Source organism: Melanostigma gelatinosum (assembly GCF_949748355.1).
Source record: "Melanostigma gelatinosum genome assembly, chromosome: 13".
NCBI lineage: Eukaryota > Metazoa > Chordata > Actinopteri > Perciformes > Zoarcidae > Melanostigma > Melanostigma gelatinosum.
Window position 1 is genome coordinate 7,894,167 of NC_136646.1, and position 19,747 is coordinate 7,913,913.

General features: G+C 42.2%; 3 protein-coding genes across 3 annotated transcripts in view; 1 reads left to right on the forward strand and 2 right to left on the reverse strand.

Annotated features, from left to right (window-relative positions):
- Positions 1–3,147: 3,147 nt before the first annotated feature.
- Positions 3,148–12,185, reverse strand: naa60 (N-alpha-acetyltransferase 60, NatF catalytic subunit). The gene is made up of 7 exons (XM_079281310.1): positions 12,005–12,185; positions 8,953–9,068; positions 7,637–7,766; positions 6,921–7,017; positions 5,728–5,962; positions 5,054–5,220; positions 3,148–4,942 (listed from the first exon to the last, which is right to left on the reverse strand). Exons 2-6 carry the CDS (start codon positions 9,060–9,062, stop codon positions 5,064–5,066), a joined length of 729 nt encoding a protein of 242 aa, XP_079137436.1. The 5' UTR covers positions 9,063–9,068; positions 12,005–12,185; the 3' UTR covers positions 3,148–4,942; positions 5,054–5,063.
- A 2,103-nt stretch (positions 12,186–14,288) lies between these two features.
- Positions 14,289–19,747, forward strand: part of LOC306786357 (deoxyribonuclease-1-like) — a gene marked incomplete at its 5' end in the record, with an annotated part of 22,835 nt that continues 17,376 nt past the window's right edge. The window contains one exon of the mRNA XM_079281104.1: positions 14,289–14,423. Coding sequence (XP_079137230.1) covers positions 14,289–14,423 — 135 coding nt within the window. The remainder of the gene's footprint in view (positions 14,424–19,747) is intronic.
- On the reverse strand, positions 15,330–17,127 carry LOC306786276 (ferritin, middle subunit-like). The gene is made up of 4 exons (XM_079281002.1): positions 16,823–17,127; positions 16,187–16,333; positions 15,885–16,010; positions 15,330–15,762 (listed from the first exon to the last, which is right to left on the reverse strand). Exons 1-4 carry the CDS (start codon positions 16,922–16,924, stop codon positions 15,607–15,609), a joined length of 531 nt encoding a protein of 176 aa, XP_079137128.1. The 5' UTR covers positions 16,925–17,127; the 3' UTR covers positions 15,330–15,606.

Consider the following 19,747-nt stretch of genomic DNA (forward strand, 5'->3'; position numbering starts at 1 on the left):
CAGTTCAAGGAGGACAAGATCAATTTCTGGCTGTGGCAAGGAGGAATAGCTGGCAGAACCACAATGGGAGAATAACTCCTATCCAGTAAACCCAATTCACTAGCCTTCTTCTTAACAACCAAACCAAAGCGCTCTGGTGGCCTTTGTTCATGTTCCCAGCATGACTCAATATAACTTATTGTCAGATGGTTATGTCATGTCCTTGTACTGTAAACTGACCCAATAGGTCATCATGATCTGCATTCTTCTCAACTCCAATGGCATCGCCCCCATTTATACATGCCACATAAATCATGCCACATAAATGCATTTTGACCTCTGTTCCAATTTCTTTTTCTTGTAAAGAAAAGCGTAGTTGTTTCCTGAACAGGAAATGACTGTTCCACTTGTTTGATTGTTTCCTGCATCTGTTTCACAACATATTCCACGTTCCTACCTCTTTTCCAACATATAAACATGTAAAACATATTAAAACGTCACTATTTTATAGCATGAAGGTTGAGTTAGAGACAGAGCTCAGCCCGGTGTTGAACTGTCCGGTTGATAGCAGGTGAGAGATAAAGAATGGTTGAGGTGGCCCAGGAAGGAGAGGAGTCGGTGTTTGGTGGAGTATGTGGCAAAGAGGAAGAAAGTGATTCCGAGGAACTCGAGGTATTTGTGAAGCTGAAGGACAGAAGAACCTGGCATCTCTGTGCCAGGAGCCCCCCTGGCTCGAGAAAGCTGATGCGATCGCTGAGGTAGGCGACTGGGGGCACTGGCATCCTAGTGCCAGGTGCCCTTTCCAACTGCTGGTACGGGGCGGAGCTTTTTATCGAAACATAGGAAGCAGGACAACCAATGGACGGGCAGGAATGTCTTCAACGAGGACGTCGGCGAGACAGCATGAGACAGCATGAGACAGCATGGCGTCTGCTGTTTTCCCAGGAAGAACGACAAATTGATGCAGTCAAGTCACGTGTCTGTAACATTGTGTCGGTTGTAGAAAGCCGATGCGTTTTATATGTGTTTATGTATATATACACACACACACATACTTATATACAGAGAGTGAGAGTTACTTGTATTGGTGCATCTGTTACACATGTACGACTGTGCGATGAGAGATGACGGGTCACATGAAGCACCGCCCCTCATTCAGCAGAGGGAGACCGAGCTGCATTTACACTGAAAGAAATGCGACCTGGACTTCTGTAAATGTCTTTCTTTGGTGACATAGACGTTTGCAAATGACTGTGTAATGTGACGCTGATAAAAACGCATCGCCCAGCTCCAATAATTGCAGCCGAAATAACGCAGCTGTGCAAAGAGCAATGACTATCGTATAATTCCTTTTTTAATTGGTCTCTTTCATCGTCACCAGAGACTGCGGATCCCTTTTGTGCAACTCACGAGGGGAAGACAAAGAAAGAGAGCAGAGGAGCAGCAGGAACAAAGGGTGAGCCAGAGATATAACCGCCTTGCATGTACAGAGGTTAGGCGACATGAAAGACATCACACCTCGTGAAAAAGGACTTTCAAGAGGAGTCACTACACAGACACAAAGGAGGTTGACTTCCAAAAAGCAGCTCATAACTGCCCTGGCTCTCTGGAATTTTAGTTTTAATTTTGTCAGGCTGAAGTATCCCAACAATAGGAAGGATTATCAACTTTCAGTCGGACATTCGTGGCTTCCAGATGATGAACCCGCCTGACTGTGTGTCCTGGCATGTCAACCTTAAATTGTAATAGCCTAGATTTGGTGAATATTATCAAGCAATATTTTGCCATGAAGTGTTTACAATATTTTTACCACTTTTAAAAAAATACTCAATACTTTGTGCCAATCACAAAAATGAAAAATCAATGAAGTCTGGACGCTGGCAATGTATTCTTCTGACAGTTAAATTTGATAATAAATCTACGCGCTGCATGCTTCATCAGTTCTATGGTGACTGAGCGTTAATGATAGTTTTAGATTGTCTGCAATCCTGAGAACATTTTGGTGGCTGTTGGACAGCAGCACAAACAATGGCTGCTGCAGCAGCGTACCACAAATGAGTATGAAGTAGACCAATGATTGGACATTTTAATGTTGTGGCTGTCCATCTACCAAACACATTCAGATTTACCACATTAGAGACCTACATTATATTTCTGTGTATAAGATCAGTTTGAATTGGTCTCTTTGAGGTACTGAATATTTCAAACTGAAGCATCAGCCAAAATCCGGTGCCGTTATTGTTTCCCCAAAGCAGCTTAACATGGCAAGTTGAGGTTTTCTCAAAGGTTTGAGAAGAGAAAGAAGTCCTTCTGAATGTTCCTTCAGCCACAAACACATTCCTCAAATTGCCCCCAACAAGAGCATCAGTTCAGTAACAACAAAATGTACAACGTAGAGAACAAGAAACAAACTGGTAATGTGCGGGAACCAAAACCTGCTTCTTTCTTTTAACCCATAGTTGAAATCATGCGCAGAAAAACCTTCATGGTCCTGGACCAAGCAATGCTACTTCATATGCACTCAACATTAAAAATTAATGAGGCTTAATGGAAAAAATAATTACCAAATGTTATCCTTTTCCTACAAGTGCTGAGGTTCTTGAGATGCAATGTTTTGGCTAAGGACACAATGGAAGCCTTTTACAATACATCTACATCGTTGTTGATTGACTGCCCTGGGTGGGTTCTAGATAAAACACTTGGAATATCAAAGTGTCCTTCGGTAAAAAAAACCCTGAATGTACCCTTTGAATGTGGAAAGGTTCTGAATAGAACCTTTCGCAGAGGTTCTGGATGGGACCATTCCACCACAGAATGGTACTCTGTATAGAACCTCTCATATGGGTTTCTGGGTGGACCCTTCCACAGAATGTTCTTGGTATAACCCTTTATGTTGGGTTCAAGTTAGAACTCTCTACGGTGAGACTCACAAAAGATGCTATCACGTTGAATTCTGGGAGGTGTAGGAGCCAAACGTCAGGAGATCTCTGCTGCCTTGCTTTGAACCATTCCATCTTTAAATCTCTCTCAAGTCCCATCAAATGTATGGAAGCGCAATATTACATCACCGGAGTGTTTAAGGTTCAGACAAACAGTTGGCATATTGTGAATGAAAACAAAGCTCAGGTTTATGACAATGTAATATGACAATCACAAAGAAAAGGTATAAATAATAACAGTAATAAAATAGTCATACAGCAGGAATAGTCACACTGACTCAGTCTTTACAATCAGTCAAATGAAACAAATTTATTGCATACACACTGTCTGAAATTTACTTTTGAGTTACCTGACTCGTTAACTGATGAACCGTCACCTTTTTACAGCAAACGCACATCTTGTCACACGGATACGCTGACCCTCTTCAGTGCTATGCCCGTATCAACTCTACTTGCTCACTGACGTATACATTGGTTCAGGTGCAACAGAACGCATTAGAATTGAGAAACTACAATGTCGCTCACTGACAAACTCTCAGTCAGCAAGTCGGGAAAACTTCACTCATTCGTCTCTCCGTGGGACTGATCGGACCAACAGGGGGCTAAATCCCAACCGTGTGTGCATAAATACTCACACGGACACACACACCTGCATGCACGCAGGCACGCGAGGTGTGTGACGTGTGTGTGTTGGGGAAGCATTACTTAATTTGTCTCATCTCTACTTACAGGCCCACCTAAAAATCTGATCTTGGCCGTATTTTAAAAATCTGGAAAAAAACAACAAAGTGGACATTTCTCTACATTAGCAGCAATTTTACAGCCATGGAGCAGACGGGACAGGGCTGCGGCCATTTAAAACCTCTAAAATAAGGACCCGAGCGACTCCCCCTCACTCTTGCATGAACTACACACGGGCAACATTTGGAAACGGCGTAGAAAGTCACCGGACTTGCAGAACGGCGTGGTGTGTGAGGTGTCTGTACACTTTGCGCCTGCAGTAAATCCATAACATGCTCATATGTTTCTGTACCCATGTCACCAGTGCAGATCCCAGTTCAGTTGTTGCACACGGCGAATCAGACGATATCGTGAATTTTCAAAAGGGAAGAATCCCTTTTTGAAGTTGCTACTTAATATATCACCCCATCTACATTGTGTCCCAACGTTTCCTGCGTGTCGTTAGCTTCATCCTACCCTTCTAGCCTGCTAGTGTAGCTGGATTCAAGGAGCAATTCAACTCTACGTGCTCTTGAGTCTCTACTTTACAAAGTGGAATTGAATCTGGATTCAGTCTACACTTAAAAAAAGGGGACAGGGTGGGTAACCTTTGAACTAGGCCTACCGACAGCATAGACCAGACATACATAGAGATACATTTATATATTAGCTTAGTATATATAATATACAAACAGCATACATAGTCTCTGTGACAGTGGTGGACAGGAGGAGAGGAGACAGAACGATAGGCAGGGTTGAACCTTTAGTCTCTGTCGGCTTCCCGGTGTGTGTGCATGTGTGTGTTACACCCTTTTCACACCAAAACTACGACCTGTGTTTGCTGTCCGTGGTTTATCTGAACCAGGTCCTCCGCTTTGTTCCGCTGCCTGGGGAGGAAGCGGGTCCCACACTGCTCAGCTTTGGCATACACAAGTACACAGGTTACTTTAGTAGCGATGGGATAGTGTAGTAGTAGTAGTATATACGGGGTAGAATTGAGACAATCCTTGAGAGAAATCCCACGGTTTCACCAGATCACACCCGTCTGCCAGCGTGAAATCCAACATTGCAATGAGACAACCCTGTTTAGCGGACGTACGGCTGGCAAACCCAAATCTCGAGGGAACAGCGACAAGCGCGCATTGGAAATCGGGGATAATATTCGAGCGTGTGAGCGGTCAAACGCAGGTCGAACCTGAGTCCCGTGACAAACAGGGCGGGGAACGAACGCCGTTACGAGGATGCGAGTGTGCGCGTACATCTGGGTGTGTACAGGGGAAGACTGGTGAGAAACGGTGGCACTCCTGCAAAAAAAGAAAGAAACAGAAGAGAGACAAAGAGGAAAATCAAACATCCATCAATAGACAGAAAGAAAAAAAGTCATGTATGCTCCTGTCGGCACAGCTCCCGCCCACCTTGTCGTCGTCACATTGTTCTGCTGTACTGTATGCCGGTCTTGGAGGCGATGTTGGACCAGGGCAGCAGAGAGCGCAGCAGGGACTGGGCCTGCCGGTACAGCCTCTGAGGGATGGAGCAGGGGCTCAGGCTGGCCAGGGTGGAACCAATGTGCTGGATATAGTCAGTGGGACAGGAGGTCAAAGGAAATGGGAACATTTATATTTAGAGACGCACTCATTGTAATTTCCTCGGCTGAATCCGTTTTCCGATTTCTTTAAAGGTCTGACCTGACAATTAGGATTTTCTCTTTTTCACCATCATTCCGGAATATAATTTCAACTCTCCCGAAGTCGGTGAAAACCCTCAAAAATTTGAAATGTTATTGTTTTACTTTGTTATTGTCATCTACTGTAGTTATTCACATAAAACTCACCAACTCAAATGATTAGGAAATAAATGATTGTATTTATATTTAATCGTTTGCTTTGATTAAAACAAATCCTGTCATCAGCAGTTTTAATCGTATTTAAAACAAGTATAAATATAAGCAGCTTAGAGCTACTGTTATGCTGCTCCTCCACTCACGCTGAAGAACGTCCACACAGACGTCGTGACATGAGTGGAAATATGAGTGTGTACATATATAACAGTGAGCGAGTGTCTCCTCGCTCCGCTTCCACATAAAGGATATAATATCGTCCAGGGCGGATGACCCCCGTTGATGTAGAGCACGTATGTGAATCCATCTTTGAGGACCCCTCGTATGGAGTAGTAGTAGGGCAGGTAGTGGTGCTGCCTGAAGTCCCTGTTCTCGTAGAAGTGGATGGCAGTGTTGTTGGTGGTGAGGACGTGCAGGTAGATGGCCTTACAGTGGTCCTGGGCCGTGGTTGAGATGTGCTCCTTCAGACTGTCCAGCAGTAGGGAGCCTGGGGGGGGGTGGGGGGATGTAGAATGAGTCTACACTGCAGGTCATTCTGAGAGCCAAAATAAAACAGACTCCCCTTTTCCCCCAGTCTCAGTCGGCACATTTAAAGCCTTGTCGATTGTTGGACCGAAGGCTGGAGGTATTTTGAACAAATACAAACTCAGAGCTACGTGGCTAACCTGCCTAGAACGGCCTCGTGCGTCAAAATGTACCAATGCCACGTCCTGGGCATTGCGAGCGGAGACCGACCGACGTGCTGTAGCCTGAGTTTCAAACGTATCTCAAAGCGGCATGATAAAAGTGGGTCGAGTAAGGCAAAACTCGTGGGACATGCAAATCTCTAAATGGTATCACCGTAGTCCGGCTGTGACAGGAATGAGCCTACAACCAGAGGCGTGTTCAGCTGGTGTGTGCTCTCACATTTGAATTTATAGAGTGGATAAAGACCTGAAACATTGGCTAGACCAGTGCACTGTAAAATTTCAATACAATTAAATCTGCTCATCCATCATCATTGTGACATCTGTCTACGACTTGAGCCTTGTTTTTTTTTGCCTATATTTGTTAACATTTTGGCAAACGGGCGCCACTAAAAGCATGCGGTTGCTGTTCTACTGTACCCGAGGATGTCAGTGGATTACTCCGATACTCAAGAAAACAAAGAAAAAGGAAAAAGGTGATGATTCTCAGGCAAGTTCTGAAGTCGAGAGGAGTGTCTGTTTTTCCAGGATTTCTGAGTGGATTTATGGACGAGGATAACTTTATTAGTTATGAGTTAATCCTCGTCCATAAAGCCGCATGAAAGTGGAAGTCACATTGCCAATAAGCGGGGAAAACTACAACGAGCGACTTCCTGTGTGTTTCAGCAGTTGTGCAGGCATGTAGGGGTTGTCGTACAGGTTTGAGCAAGTGTCGAAATAGATGTTCTCGATTGTGTGAGAGCCGGTGGGGAAAGGTACCTATGCCATGTTTCCTGAAGTCTTTGACCACTCCAAGGCTCAGGATGTAGGCTACCTGTGTGTCCACAGGGAAACTGGAGGCCAGGATGTCTCCATCCTAACACGCACACACACACACACACACACACACACACACACACACACACACACACACACACACACACACACACACACACACACACACACACACACACAAGAAATGACCCTACATTAGCTTAGGCTTTACAACAGTTGGCTTCAGACAGCCTGCCAGACGCTGCTCTGGGTCAATAGGATGCTGGTAGTTGGTCCTCTGCCTGCGCCAATCTGTTCAAACCTTTTATTGACAAAGTGCTGCAACTCTCACAAACTGCCACTATGAATAGCTTTGTTGGACATATCAGTGATTTACATTTACCCAAATTCAGAACAGGACACAGTAGCAGTAGCCCGATTCATTTTAAAGATGTGATAGAATGAATGAAAAACGTTCTTTCTTTCTTCCTCATTGTTTATGCTGCTTTCTCATCACCTGGTTATCCCGTAACCTTGTGTAATAACACAGTCCAACTCAGTCAGGGGGCATCTGGTTCATCTAATTAGCAGATTAGATGAACAGATCCTACGACGTGCATGTGTCTCACTTTAGACATTTCCAAACTAACGACTGTCATCTCTGCAGAGTACATCTTCTCAGCGGTGTGTGTTTTGTGTGAAAACAGGGCAGAGCATCGTACCTCTTTGTGTACTTTGGTCCGGCCTTTGATCTCGGCCACAATCATTCCCACGATGCCTCCTCTGAAGGTGGCAGCGAGGGAGAAGAACTTCTTGTTGGAGGTGATGTCCTGATACCATGAGTCTGGGTACCTGCAGGTAAAGGTCAGGAGGGTCAGCGAACCAAAGTACATAAGCGCAAACTCTGCCAGGAAACTACAAGCACATATATATCTATCTATCTATATATATATATCTATATATAGAGATAAGAGATAAGAGATTAGAGATTAGAGATTAGAGATAGAGATAGAGATATATAGATAGATAGATAGATAGATAGATAGATAGATAGATAGATAGATAGATAGATAGATAGATAGATAGATAGATAGATAGATAGATAGATATATGTCTATTAGTACTATATCATCTGAAAAAACATTCAACAGTTCTTCAAGTTATTTTTTTCAAATTTTCCGACATCTTTGTAGCAAACCTTTTGATATGAAGCGCCATTCTTAAATGTTTAATTATGACACCACATCGCAATTTAAATCTCCTACGTGTCTGTAATTTTACTCCATCCATATGAGCAACGGGCAAAGCAACATAAAAAAACCTCCCCCATAAACAGGACATTGTAATTATATATGACAGAGATCTGTTTTCTGGTAATTCAACAAATAAAGTCTATTTGTATACTTTAGTGTGAAATAAGTACTACACGCTACTAATCCCAGCTGTGGAGACATTGGTACAACTGTCTCTTTGTGAGGCATTGGTAGGCCTATGTACTTTTAATGTGCTTTTGTATGGAGTTTATTATATTTAATGTCCTGTCTTATCTGGACCCTGAAATAAAAGTTTGACTGATTGAAGTGTTTTCTCATTGAATTAAGAACTCGAGTGCACAGAAGTCTGAATTAGTATTTGCCTGTTATTATCAATGACTAACAGGCAATTGTCTATCACGATATCTCAATATATGATCCCATTAAAAAGGCGATAAATTGTCAAATTGAAGTATCGCCCGGTGTGTCGACGGTGGCACACGAGCACTACCAAGGTGTTTTCCAGACTTCCAGTGGCCAGCATTGAGAATGCCCCAAAGTGTAACCAATATTCATGCCGTAGTCAACTAATGTGGGTGCACAAGTGCAGTGAATACGTGCACATCAATGTGAATCTGAAAAGTTGGATTTTTGATGCTTTCTTTCAATGTTTCACCCTACAAAGTATGTACAAATGTTCAATGACAGCACTTTCAGCCTTGGATGCAAATCTGACAAATTGCTCTAACAAGTGCTGTCGTTGGCCCACTGAGCGCGACGCTTACTCGATTGGGAACCAATCACCACAGAGCAGCTTGACATTCTCTATGTCATCGTGGCAGAGGAAGCGGAGCTGGACTTCACTGAGAGCTGTCGGAGGCACCACGTCACTCATTCACACCTGCAGAGATCAACAGAGAGCAGAGAAAGGTATGTTAATAGAGTTTTGATAGAATTCTGCTGTTGTTTAACACTGCCCTCATTTACTTCACCTCGTCGAGACTTTCTACGTTTTTTTGATCCTCCGTTCGCCATGGAGGCATGCAAGAAAAATAAAATTGTCTTTCAGAATTCAAGGTAACGCGGGGTGATACATTGAAATCCCAACAAAATCCTCAATAAACTCCAATATGTTCAGAACTCTGCCGCTCGACTGCTCACTTCCACCCGCCGCTATGATCACATCACCCCGGTCCTTCACAACCTCCACTGGCTCCCGGTCAAATACAGAATAGACTTCAAAATACTACTCACCACCTACAAAGCCCTAAACAACCAGGCCCTTCCCTACCTTTCAGACCCCCTCCCCTTCCACGCCCCAAACCGTTGCCTCAGGTCCGCCGGTGCAAACACTCTGAAGACCATCAGGACCAAGCGCCGGACCTGGGTGACAGGGCCTTCTCAGCTGCTGCACCTCCCCCCTGGAACACCCTCCCCATCCACATCCGTGAGGCTCCCTCCCTATCATCATTCAAACAAGCCCTCAAAACCCACCTCTTCAAACTCGCCTTCACCTGCTAACCCCTGCACCCTACCCTCCACTACATGACCCGTTCAGCACAGCTTCTCCAGTTATTCTTTTTTTGTTTTGTTTGTTTGTTCTGTTTGTTCTGTTTGTCTCTGCCTCTGTAACAATAACTCTTTTTGTATACCACTATAACAGTAAGGCTGCAATATGTTTTGATTAATTAATTCATTGTTTGGGCCATAATTACATTGAAATATGTCACTATAAATCCACTACAACGCAAGGAAACGCCGTTAATTCTCACACGGTGCTCTACGTAGTAGTGGGCGTGCATCATTTAGCAATAAGTTATGTTATGTTTATTCTATTTGATAGTATACGGACATCACACTGAGATTAGAATTGTAACATGCACTTATGCACAAGGACCAGATGCACTGTGTTCAGCCTCGGAAATACACGAGGGCAAAGGGCAAAAATGCCCCTAAGAAATATCATTTTGCCCCCGATATCACTAGGAGAGGGGCAAACAATGCCCCCGAACTTTCTAAACAAATAAAAAAATGGAGCGCTTCTTAATCAGACATACTGCGAGACTGCGGTCAACTCAGCAGACACTTAAATTGTAGTGCACCTAACGTTATATGCTTAAATCCACGGTAAACTCATTCAAACGGCGCAGATCGGGAGCGAGGGAAGGACTTTGAAAGTTAACGGAAAGATTAACGTGAGACAACATCCGGTTTCTTCAGACGAAACATCCGGTTTTCAGAATAATATGCCAACAAAGTATAAATATTGCATAATGGGAATTAGATTAAATTAATTATATTCACATTAAGTATAAAACATGCTACCTGCATCTCGTGAGTTAAAGGGAAAATACACCTAAAGTGTCTTTATTCTTTGATTTGAGGGTTGCTGGAAATGAATAATACCTGACTGACAGTCAATTAAGATATTTTACGAAGGAAAAGCTCTGAACTGAATTTGTACCTTCAAATGGCACATTTTTTAAATGTTTAAGGTGCTATAAAATTGTTTTTCTCAAAAATTCCACACAATGACGAATGCATAAGTTCAGGGAAAAAAATGGGTAATATCACAATATTTGAGGTGCTACAAAAATATCTTTCTCAATAATTCCATACAATGACTGATGTATATGTAATCAAGGGATCGTTGACTTAATAATAGTTAAAAGTTGTTTAAAAAAATGTAATAACAATAAATAACCACAAAGAAATAAGAATACAATTGAATATGATTTGTTTTTTGTTTAAAACAATCTAAGAAAACACTTTGAATCTGTAGACTACTGCCGAATAGTCTTATTTCCATTTGATGACAATTGCTCATATACTGTAAGCCTAAATAAGTATATTTATTATTTTGAACAAAGGTTAAATGTTGTTTCACAAGTTTCTTTACTGTGGCAAAAATTGCCCCCAAAACAATATGTAAATGTCCTACCCTGACTGTGTTTAGTGTTTGTAGCGAAACGCTAATTTGCAACACCTGTCCACAGAAGACTGCGTTTTCAATTCAGTTGGTACAGTTCCATAGTTTTGCTCCTTTAACAGAGAAGACGGATTGTCCAAATGAAGTTGTGTGTTGACTCTACTGGTGTCTTGTAACGCATTCATTAAGCAGGGAAGGAGCATGACCATGTAGGCATTTAAAAGTAAGCTTTAAGTTGGAATAGCTTATGAAGCCTTCAAAGCTGAACATACTGTGTTTTTGCTAGATGTGACAATGGTACCGCCTCCTATGATGTATAATAGAGCATTTATTATACATTGTATTTATGGTGTCAGGTGCTTGATGTGCAGAACAGACAACAAATCAGGAGTGCATGATGCCGTCTCCTCTCCAGGTTATTGACTACACACAAACAAATATTAAATCCTTCAAAAACTACATTGAAAACAAAGAAATACGCGTGCAGAGAACGCATTGTGTCCATCTCTTGTCATCGAACCTTGACTGCATGCAGACTCGAAAACAACGAGCTGACACTCCACATAAACAAGCTTCATGTTGTTATTTCTGACTACATTACCCATGTACACTAAACTATCATTAATATCTTATCAACTTAAGTCGTATTGTAGATGTCTACTTTAATCACAAGTAGCTAGTGAGCCTACCATCGCTTATATCTTCTATCTTCTATTACCTACACGTCCAAGTGTACAATTAAAATGACAGAACAATGCTCACACAGTCACAGTGCAATAGTTCGCAGTGTAAAACACGCAGTGCGCTGTTAAATTAGGCTCTTTATGAGTAGAACACCTGCCTGCTCATTAGCAACCAGGCTAGCCTTAGTTAGCGCTAGCTGGCGTTCGGTTGCTAAGCTAACGTACCTCGTTTCAACACCGGTACCGGAGGAAAGTCGAGGAGAATGATATTCCCAGGGTATCCAGCGATGCGGCCGCTACTCCGGACACAGCATGACCAAACACCAGTTTGTTCCCGACTCTCAATGCCGCTTCATGACTGTCACAATGCTACACAGGCTGCTAAACTAGCCAAAGCTCTCCCTGCTTAGATAACAGCTGGATGTTTTCTTCCTGTTTGTGGCTGCTACACTAATGACGTCACGCAGCGTTTCCTTCCGCGATCAAGTCGGTCGGTGTTAAACACAGCAGCGCTTAACGCCCCCTGCCGGGCTTAAACCAAATAACCATAAGAACCCTCTGTCCTGTTTCCTTACTGCTGTGCCGCAACCAGTGGTAGAATAATAAGTAATACTCAAACCTTTTTCTTGAGTAAAAGTAGCAATATTACAGTGCAGAAATACTCTGTTACACGTAAAAGTCCTGCATTAAAATAAAAAAGTAGGCCTAATAGCATCAAAATATAATCTGCTTGAAGCACCAAAAGAAAAAGTAGGCTTCATTAAGCCGAATGGCCCATTTCAACATAATGTATTGGTATTGGTTCACCTCATGTTTTTACTGGGAGATATCACTTTACATTTTGGCGTGAAAACCATGTAAACATGACTCAATAGAGGAGAGAGATTTCATCACACATGACCTCAAATCAACTCTCTTTATCACATATTCACCATCTGTTGCCTTCTCACTACTGCTGTGAATGCCGCAGCTAAAAATAGCCTCTGTTGATCATCTGCACACTCAAGAGGTGCTTTGACCAGTGGAATTATCAGATAATAATCCTTAATAACCCTTAATGTTAACATTGTGAATTGCATTGTAAATTTAAGCACTTCAATTATCTATTTCTCCATGCAAACACACGTTAAAATATGTAGCTACACAACGCTAGCATTTTTGTTTTTCACAATTTAAAGTTTTTAAGGTTCAGGTTTGAAAGTAAATTTCTCTTATATTTTTAGAAATCTTATTATTTCTAAATGCAAAAACACAAAAACAACACAAGCCATTAAATGTTCTCTCTAAGTTATATTGTACATGCTTGTATTCTCAGTGGTTGGTGCTGAACAGATTTATTATATATCAATTGTGAAATCCTTCCACAAAACATACTGCAAATGTTGTCATTTGGAATTTTACTTCCATAATATTTTCCAAATAAGTTCTTCCACATTCATCTACTGTCAGGTTCAATGTGTTTGCATGCAACCCTTACATGGGACCTGACAGAAAATGTATTTTTCCAGAAGTCTCTACACTTCCAAACACATCATAGCAGTACACACTCTAAATGTCACACAGCAGGGGCGGATCCACACGTTGTGAACATTCGGGGCTCAGCCCAAACCTGGTGGGGGGGCCAGTCATTTTTTTGTGACCTATTTACGGCAGCTTTGTGCACGCAAGCAAATTGAGAAAAGAGAACGCCTAAAATCTTTCGGGAAAAACATGATAGTTGCCAAGGAAACAATCATCAGCATGGGCAAACTACGGCCCGTTGGACAGTCTACATGCTACATAGTATCTTCTTGTTCTCAAACTGTATTCATCATTCTGACACCATAGCCCAACAAATGTTGAGAATGACTCTCACTGAAAAAGTCAAAAATTGTTTTATGTTGCTACCTTTTTTAATTCCATAACGTACTTAATTAGGCTAGGAATTAAGCGTTAACAGCATTAATGATCTGGAACCTATTTTTGTTACACAGTTGGAGAACAAGTCTTGCAGATGATCTAACATTATACACAGGGACTGGTTTTGCTTGATCTTTCATAAGATGTGACTTTAAAGGCGAAGATGGTTCATGAAACACCGGATATGGTTTTTACTCTGGCTGACTAAATGTAAAATAGGGCAACAGATAGGATAACAAAAAGGTCACCACACTGTATTTTACAACCTTTGCACCAAGAATCACCTCCACACCAGTGTGACCAGGGTAACAGAATGATGTTTCTCCTGCTGGAGTAATAATTTACCCAGGATGCCTCTGCAAAAAGCAACACATGAAACGCCGGGTTGCCGACTCGCTTTGAGATAAACTGCCGGGAATAGAGATCCTGCTGTGTGTCCAGGGGTGCAGGTGTTGGTGCGTCTCTGACTCCCACAGCAGGGCAGAGAGTCTTTCAGGCTCCTCTAGCATGCAGAATAACTATTACATGCTAACTGTCCATGTGTCATACAATCAAGATTTAGAATGATGTATTTTAAATATACACACCAATGTGACCTCTTTGGCTCAGGATGCGTTGGGTGTGTGTGTTGGGCCTCTTGTTGGTCCTGCTGCATCCGTCTACCTCCCTGCTGCTGGGAGCCTTCAACATCAAGTCATTTGGAGACAAGAAATCCAAAGACGCGACTCTCATGAACATCAGCACGGTCGGGAACTGTACATATATACATATACTTTATTCTCTTTCTTTCTCAGACTGTCTCATTACAAGAACACACATGTGAAGTGTAAAGACGATATATATTTGAACGGTGCAAAGTAAAAGTTGAGCCCACATGTTGCCTCCCTTCCATTGCAATAAGTTGATGAGCACCAACTACCAATGGAGATTAAAGGAGCACTCAGGAATTTTATTTTTTTCCACATCCGTAAAGTTTGGGGAGACTCACAAGAGGTAGATTCAATACAAAAACAAGAAAATGCATCCTACATTTCCCACAATGCAACCATTATCATTTTATAATTCCTCCAGACCCTCCTTGATTGGTAAATATTCATGGCTTTTAAATTCTTCTTTCCCAGTTTGTAACGCATGTTTTCAGTTCATACTGTCCAAGCCCGAGCTCACATGATCCTAATGACATCACTATGACATCATAGGGGTAATGTTCTCCTCCAGTGGCACTGAAGACATCATACAGCTGTTTTGAGGCATTTAAAGTAGTACTTCCCATGTAGGGCTCTACTATAAGGATTCTTTAAACCAATCATGACAGGGTGAGAGAACTTATCAAAAAACAGGAAAATACAACCAAAAATCAGTACACTATACGACATACTGTCATTGTCAAATGACGGTGGAAATCAAATTCCACCAATCAGTCATGATTGATGGGTTTTTGTGGTGACTTGATGGCAGTTATCTTGGATTTAAGGCGGTGCAGTGATTCATGGGCATGTACACTTTAAGGGAAAGAGTTACAGATTAGCTCCATTTAGGAGTTACCAACTACTAACCAGCACTTTGGTTTAATAAATGATGGCGTGTAAACATAACAGCTTTTAAGTCAATATGAAAAGGGTGCGTAACAGATGCAGATCAGACAACAGAGTCCAGCTCAACATGTTTATTCAGATTAAGAACAGATCAGAAACAGTCATTCAAATGTCACACAAGAGGAGATTTATAGGTGATGAGGGCAAAGTCATCACCTTATAAATATCTATCCTTAAATGACATTTAAAAAAACCCGGTGACTTCACCAGAACTCATCAACTCCACAGGTCAAGCAGATTAGATTTAAATTCACGCTCACTGGAGCAGAAGGGTGCGTTTAAGGCCTGTGTGCCACATCTTCACTCCAGGCTCAACCCTGAGACTTTGCATATTTAGCTCTTTGCCCCCAGGGTGTGCTTGTCGAACAGGTACTCCGCCATCTTGTTTTTGTTGGCGGCCATGCGGGAGAGGTTGGAGATGTGGTCACCCAGCTTCTTGATGGCCTCCACCTGCTCGTTCAGGTAGTGAGTCTCCAGGAAGTCGCACATCTGAGGAACAGAGACGAGAGAGAGAGAGATTACTACACGTACAGACGAATGCTAGAGCACACGAGTTTGAGGTGTAGCCGGGACCGTCTCTGGCAGACCACGCGGCACTAATTCACACTTACATGAGGGTCTACGTTGTCAGAAGCCAGTTTGTGCAGGTCCAGCAGGGCCTGGTTGACGTTCTTCTCCAGCTGCAGGGCGCACTGCATGGCCTCCAGCCCGCTGCCCCACTCATCACGGTCTGGTTTCTACAGAGGGAAAAACATTCAATTATAGCAGACTGAACGGTCATGATAATAATTGGTGGTAAACGGGAGGGACAGAGTGTCCCACTGCTGCAGGTTAATCCCAGTTTATTTGTCCTAGACAGACAGGGTGCTGCAAGACACGTCTCAACGGGGCCAGTCCTCCAGTGTGTACCGACCTTCAGGTCCTGGAGGAAGATGCGTCCTCCCCTGTTGTTCTGGAAGGCCAGCAGCTTCTGGGCGTGCTCCCTCTCCTCGTCACTGTTCTCCTTGAAGAAATGGGCGAAGCCTTCGAGGGCCACATCGTCACGGGAGAAGTAAAAGGCCTGTAAACGAGGGACAGGAGGGGCGGAAGAGCAGAGGTTAGGAACTGTGATTAGCAGAAGTCACCAATTATTTAAAAAATAAATAAAACTGTTGTGACAAACAGTTATGCAGCAAAGTAGTGTTCACAAACGTGAGTCATGGTTTTGAAAGGTCTAGTCGGTTTGGACACAGACCAGAATCATGTTTGAAGAAGTTAAAAAAAAAAAAATCATTAGCATAAACATGACTCAGCATGTGTCACTCAATGTGGTAAGTGGGGGATAAAACACTCCTTATCTGGCAACCATCAGATAAACAAGTGAGAGATGCAGAGAAACAGTGCTGCCATATACTGCATTACTTATAAAACAAAATCAATTGAATGACAATTGTATTTTATATTTCTTCTTTTAACAGCCAGTGTTATTTTTATATCAAGGCATACAATAGATGCAGATACTTAGCATACATTAATACGAAGATAAAATAAATTGAAGTGTTTTTCTCACCATGGAAGTGTAGGTGTAAGAGGCGAACAGCTCCATGTTGACCATCCGGTTGACGGCGGCCTCGCAGTCGCGGTGGTAGTTCTGACGGACCTGAGACTCCATTGTAGCTGGCGTTTCTTGCGGGTTTCTTCTCTTGTTTTCTTAGCAAAACGGTACAAAAAAATAGCTTAACGACGACTCTCTCGGTAGTGTTCAAGTAGTAAAGGTTTTGTCGTGTCCGGAATGCAGAGTAGAAGAAGTAGTACGCGGGACAAAGGAAGAAGTTCCGTTCAAACACTGTTGAAGCAAGAACTGCTTGTGCTTTCTTTCCCTGGTGTGAATGGTAAACGTCTCGCTCCGCGGTTTTATACCCTTGCCGGAGCTCGTGACACACGTTACGTGACTCCACGCATTTCCGCCAATCACTGAGCTCAGACAGCGGGAGAGCTGTGAGACGAGGGATGAGGTCGCATCCCCCTTCCTCATTCGGGGAAAACAGGTTTTTCACATTCCATTGATTTATTCACACGTGCAATGACGAAGCACTTTTTGTTATTATCTCAAAAGACAATAAACTGAATTATATTTGAATGTAAATTCAAAGACTGAATAGGTTGAGTGTGCAATTTATGTGTGCAAAGGTGGGTTGTGAAGTTATCATTTTCCCTTTATACAAACAGCATAAAGATATAAAACTGTACATTTAGATTTAGAAAACTGAATAGTACATGTAGACACAAATCCTCTACTGTTGTTGTATAAACTACAATACATCAGGGCATATTTAAATAGAAATAGAAAACTGTTTCTGGTCTCAAAATCGTTGAATGCAAGTACTTGCAACTGCAAATGATAAACATCAGAATAACTTCCAATCCTCTGTTTCATAGTGCTCTTGACATTTTCATGATTTTTTTAACAGAGATTACATCCTGAGTTCTGGCCTTGCCTTCTCTCTAAATCGACCCAGCACTGGATTGTGAACCAATACTCCCCATAAGGCATCTGTAGACCTTGGTTAGCGAGTTAACTTTGGCCCGATACAGCAGAACTTGTTTTATCTCGTTATACAACACGACATATCAAAACTGCTGATTATGTGTTTTCCACCGAGGGGTTCTTTTTTTTTGGATTGCATTACTCAATACCACAGCACTGTTGCGAGACACGACAGAGTCTGAAAAGCCTGAAAGGTCTTAGCTTTAAAATAACATGGGGGAGCCAAGGAAATGCTGTACTTACATATTGTTTGTGATCATTTTTGTTTTTAATGAAAGTCGTGCTTCTAAAAGCCTCAGTCCTGTTTCAAGGCAACTTTTTCTTTCTGCATGCTCATATCTGTTCAATGTGAGTCAGATAAGTGACATCAGGTCTCCCTAAAGAGTGCGGTTTGGATGATGGTGTTTAGTTAAACTGTGATTTGATCACTGTTTGGAACTGACTTTGAAATAGTCTACATGCTCTGTTATTCATCAGCCTCTGAAACTCACACTGAGATTTTGGGTTGAGGTTTGTCCTCTTGTACACTTGAATATCATGCTTTAAATAACACAAGAGATCATCTTTAATAAAGTGATACGGCACTTTCAGGCAATAGCTTTCCACTTGTGTAGTGCCAGGTGGACGTCAAGGGTCACAACAATTATTTAATTTCTAAACTGCTGATTTAATGCTGCTGGTGAAAATCACTTGTGCAGATTTTTTGTTAAACAGTATAAAATTGTGGTAGTTATGTATCAGCTAAAACGACAGTAAGCATGTTTGCAGTGCTGGCCAACGAGAGGGCCAACGTGTAATCATGTCAGGTCTTAAGAGTCGTTGCTTCCTTTAGGCCTCTCGTCTCATCTGGCACACAGTAAGTATGGCGCCATGAGGGCTAGCGCACCACCAACAGAAACACTTACAGGTGCAAGTCAGAGATTCTAATCCAATTTTTGTCAACTTCAGTGAGCATCTCCTCACGGTCTGAGGCTGAGCTGTTTGGGGGGTTCAAGCCTGTGCATCGGACAGGTGAAAGGTCACGGCGAGAGAAAGGCTCGTGGGAGCTTGATGGACGGTAAAAATGAATTAGTATTTAAATTTGAGTGTTGAGTTCAAAATATAAATAATCTGTCTCCATCAGTCTTTTTTTATTTTTTTTATTTGACAGAAATTCCACAGAAAACACATTGCATGTTGCGATATGTTCGCTTTTTCAATATATTCTTTCAATATATTCAATATATTTTAAGTTCATACTGTCCAAGCCCGAGCTCACATGATCCTAACAGTGTCAGGGCCAGCAAGGCCTTCTCTGCTGGCCTAAACAGAATCACCATGTTGTAGCTATTTTATAATTTTATAATTTTTCTTAAATACACTACATGTATTATAATTTATAAAAATATTTTCCGATTATCTCATTTTCTCATTGCACAGCTACTGTCTTCCTCAGTTGCTGATTGATTGGTTGAACACTATGACAATCAACAATATCGTCCCCATTGACTTAAACTGCAAAGGGATTCACTTGTGAGTCTGCAGGCCTCTGACTGTTCTTACCTAGAGACACAGAGGTGAGATCTGATTGGATAAAAGCTCTACTTAAAACAAGCTGCACTGGAAGCAGAGCAACTGAGGAAGACAGTAGCTGTGCAATGAGAAAATAAGATAATGGGGAAAATAATTGTAATACATGTAGTGTATTTATGAAAACTTATTAAATTATAAAATAGCTATAACTTTGTGATTCTGTCTAGGCCAGCAGAGAAGGCCTTGCTGGCCCTGACGGCCCACCACTGCAAAATACTACATAGCCTGTAATACAGTGGCGGCCCAGACCCTCCCGGAAGTCTTTTTCTCCCGGAGTGCCCGTGTCTAGTTCTCATCTCGCGTGTTCTCGCTACCCAGCTGGACGACGGTCACCGGCTTGCAGTAAAGAAACACAACGAGGAGGTGGATAAAAAC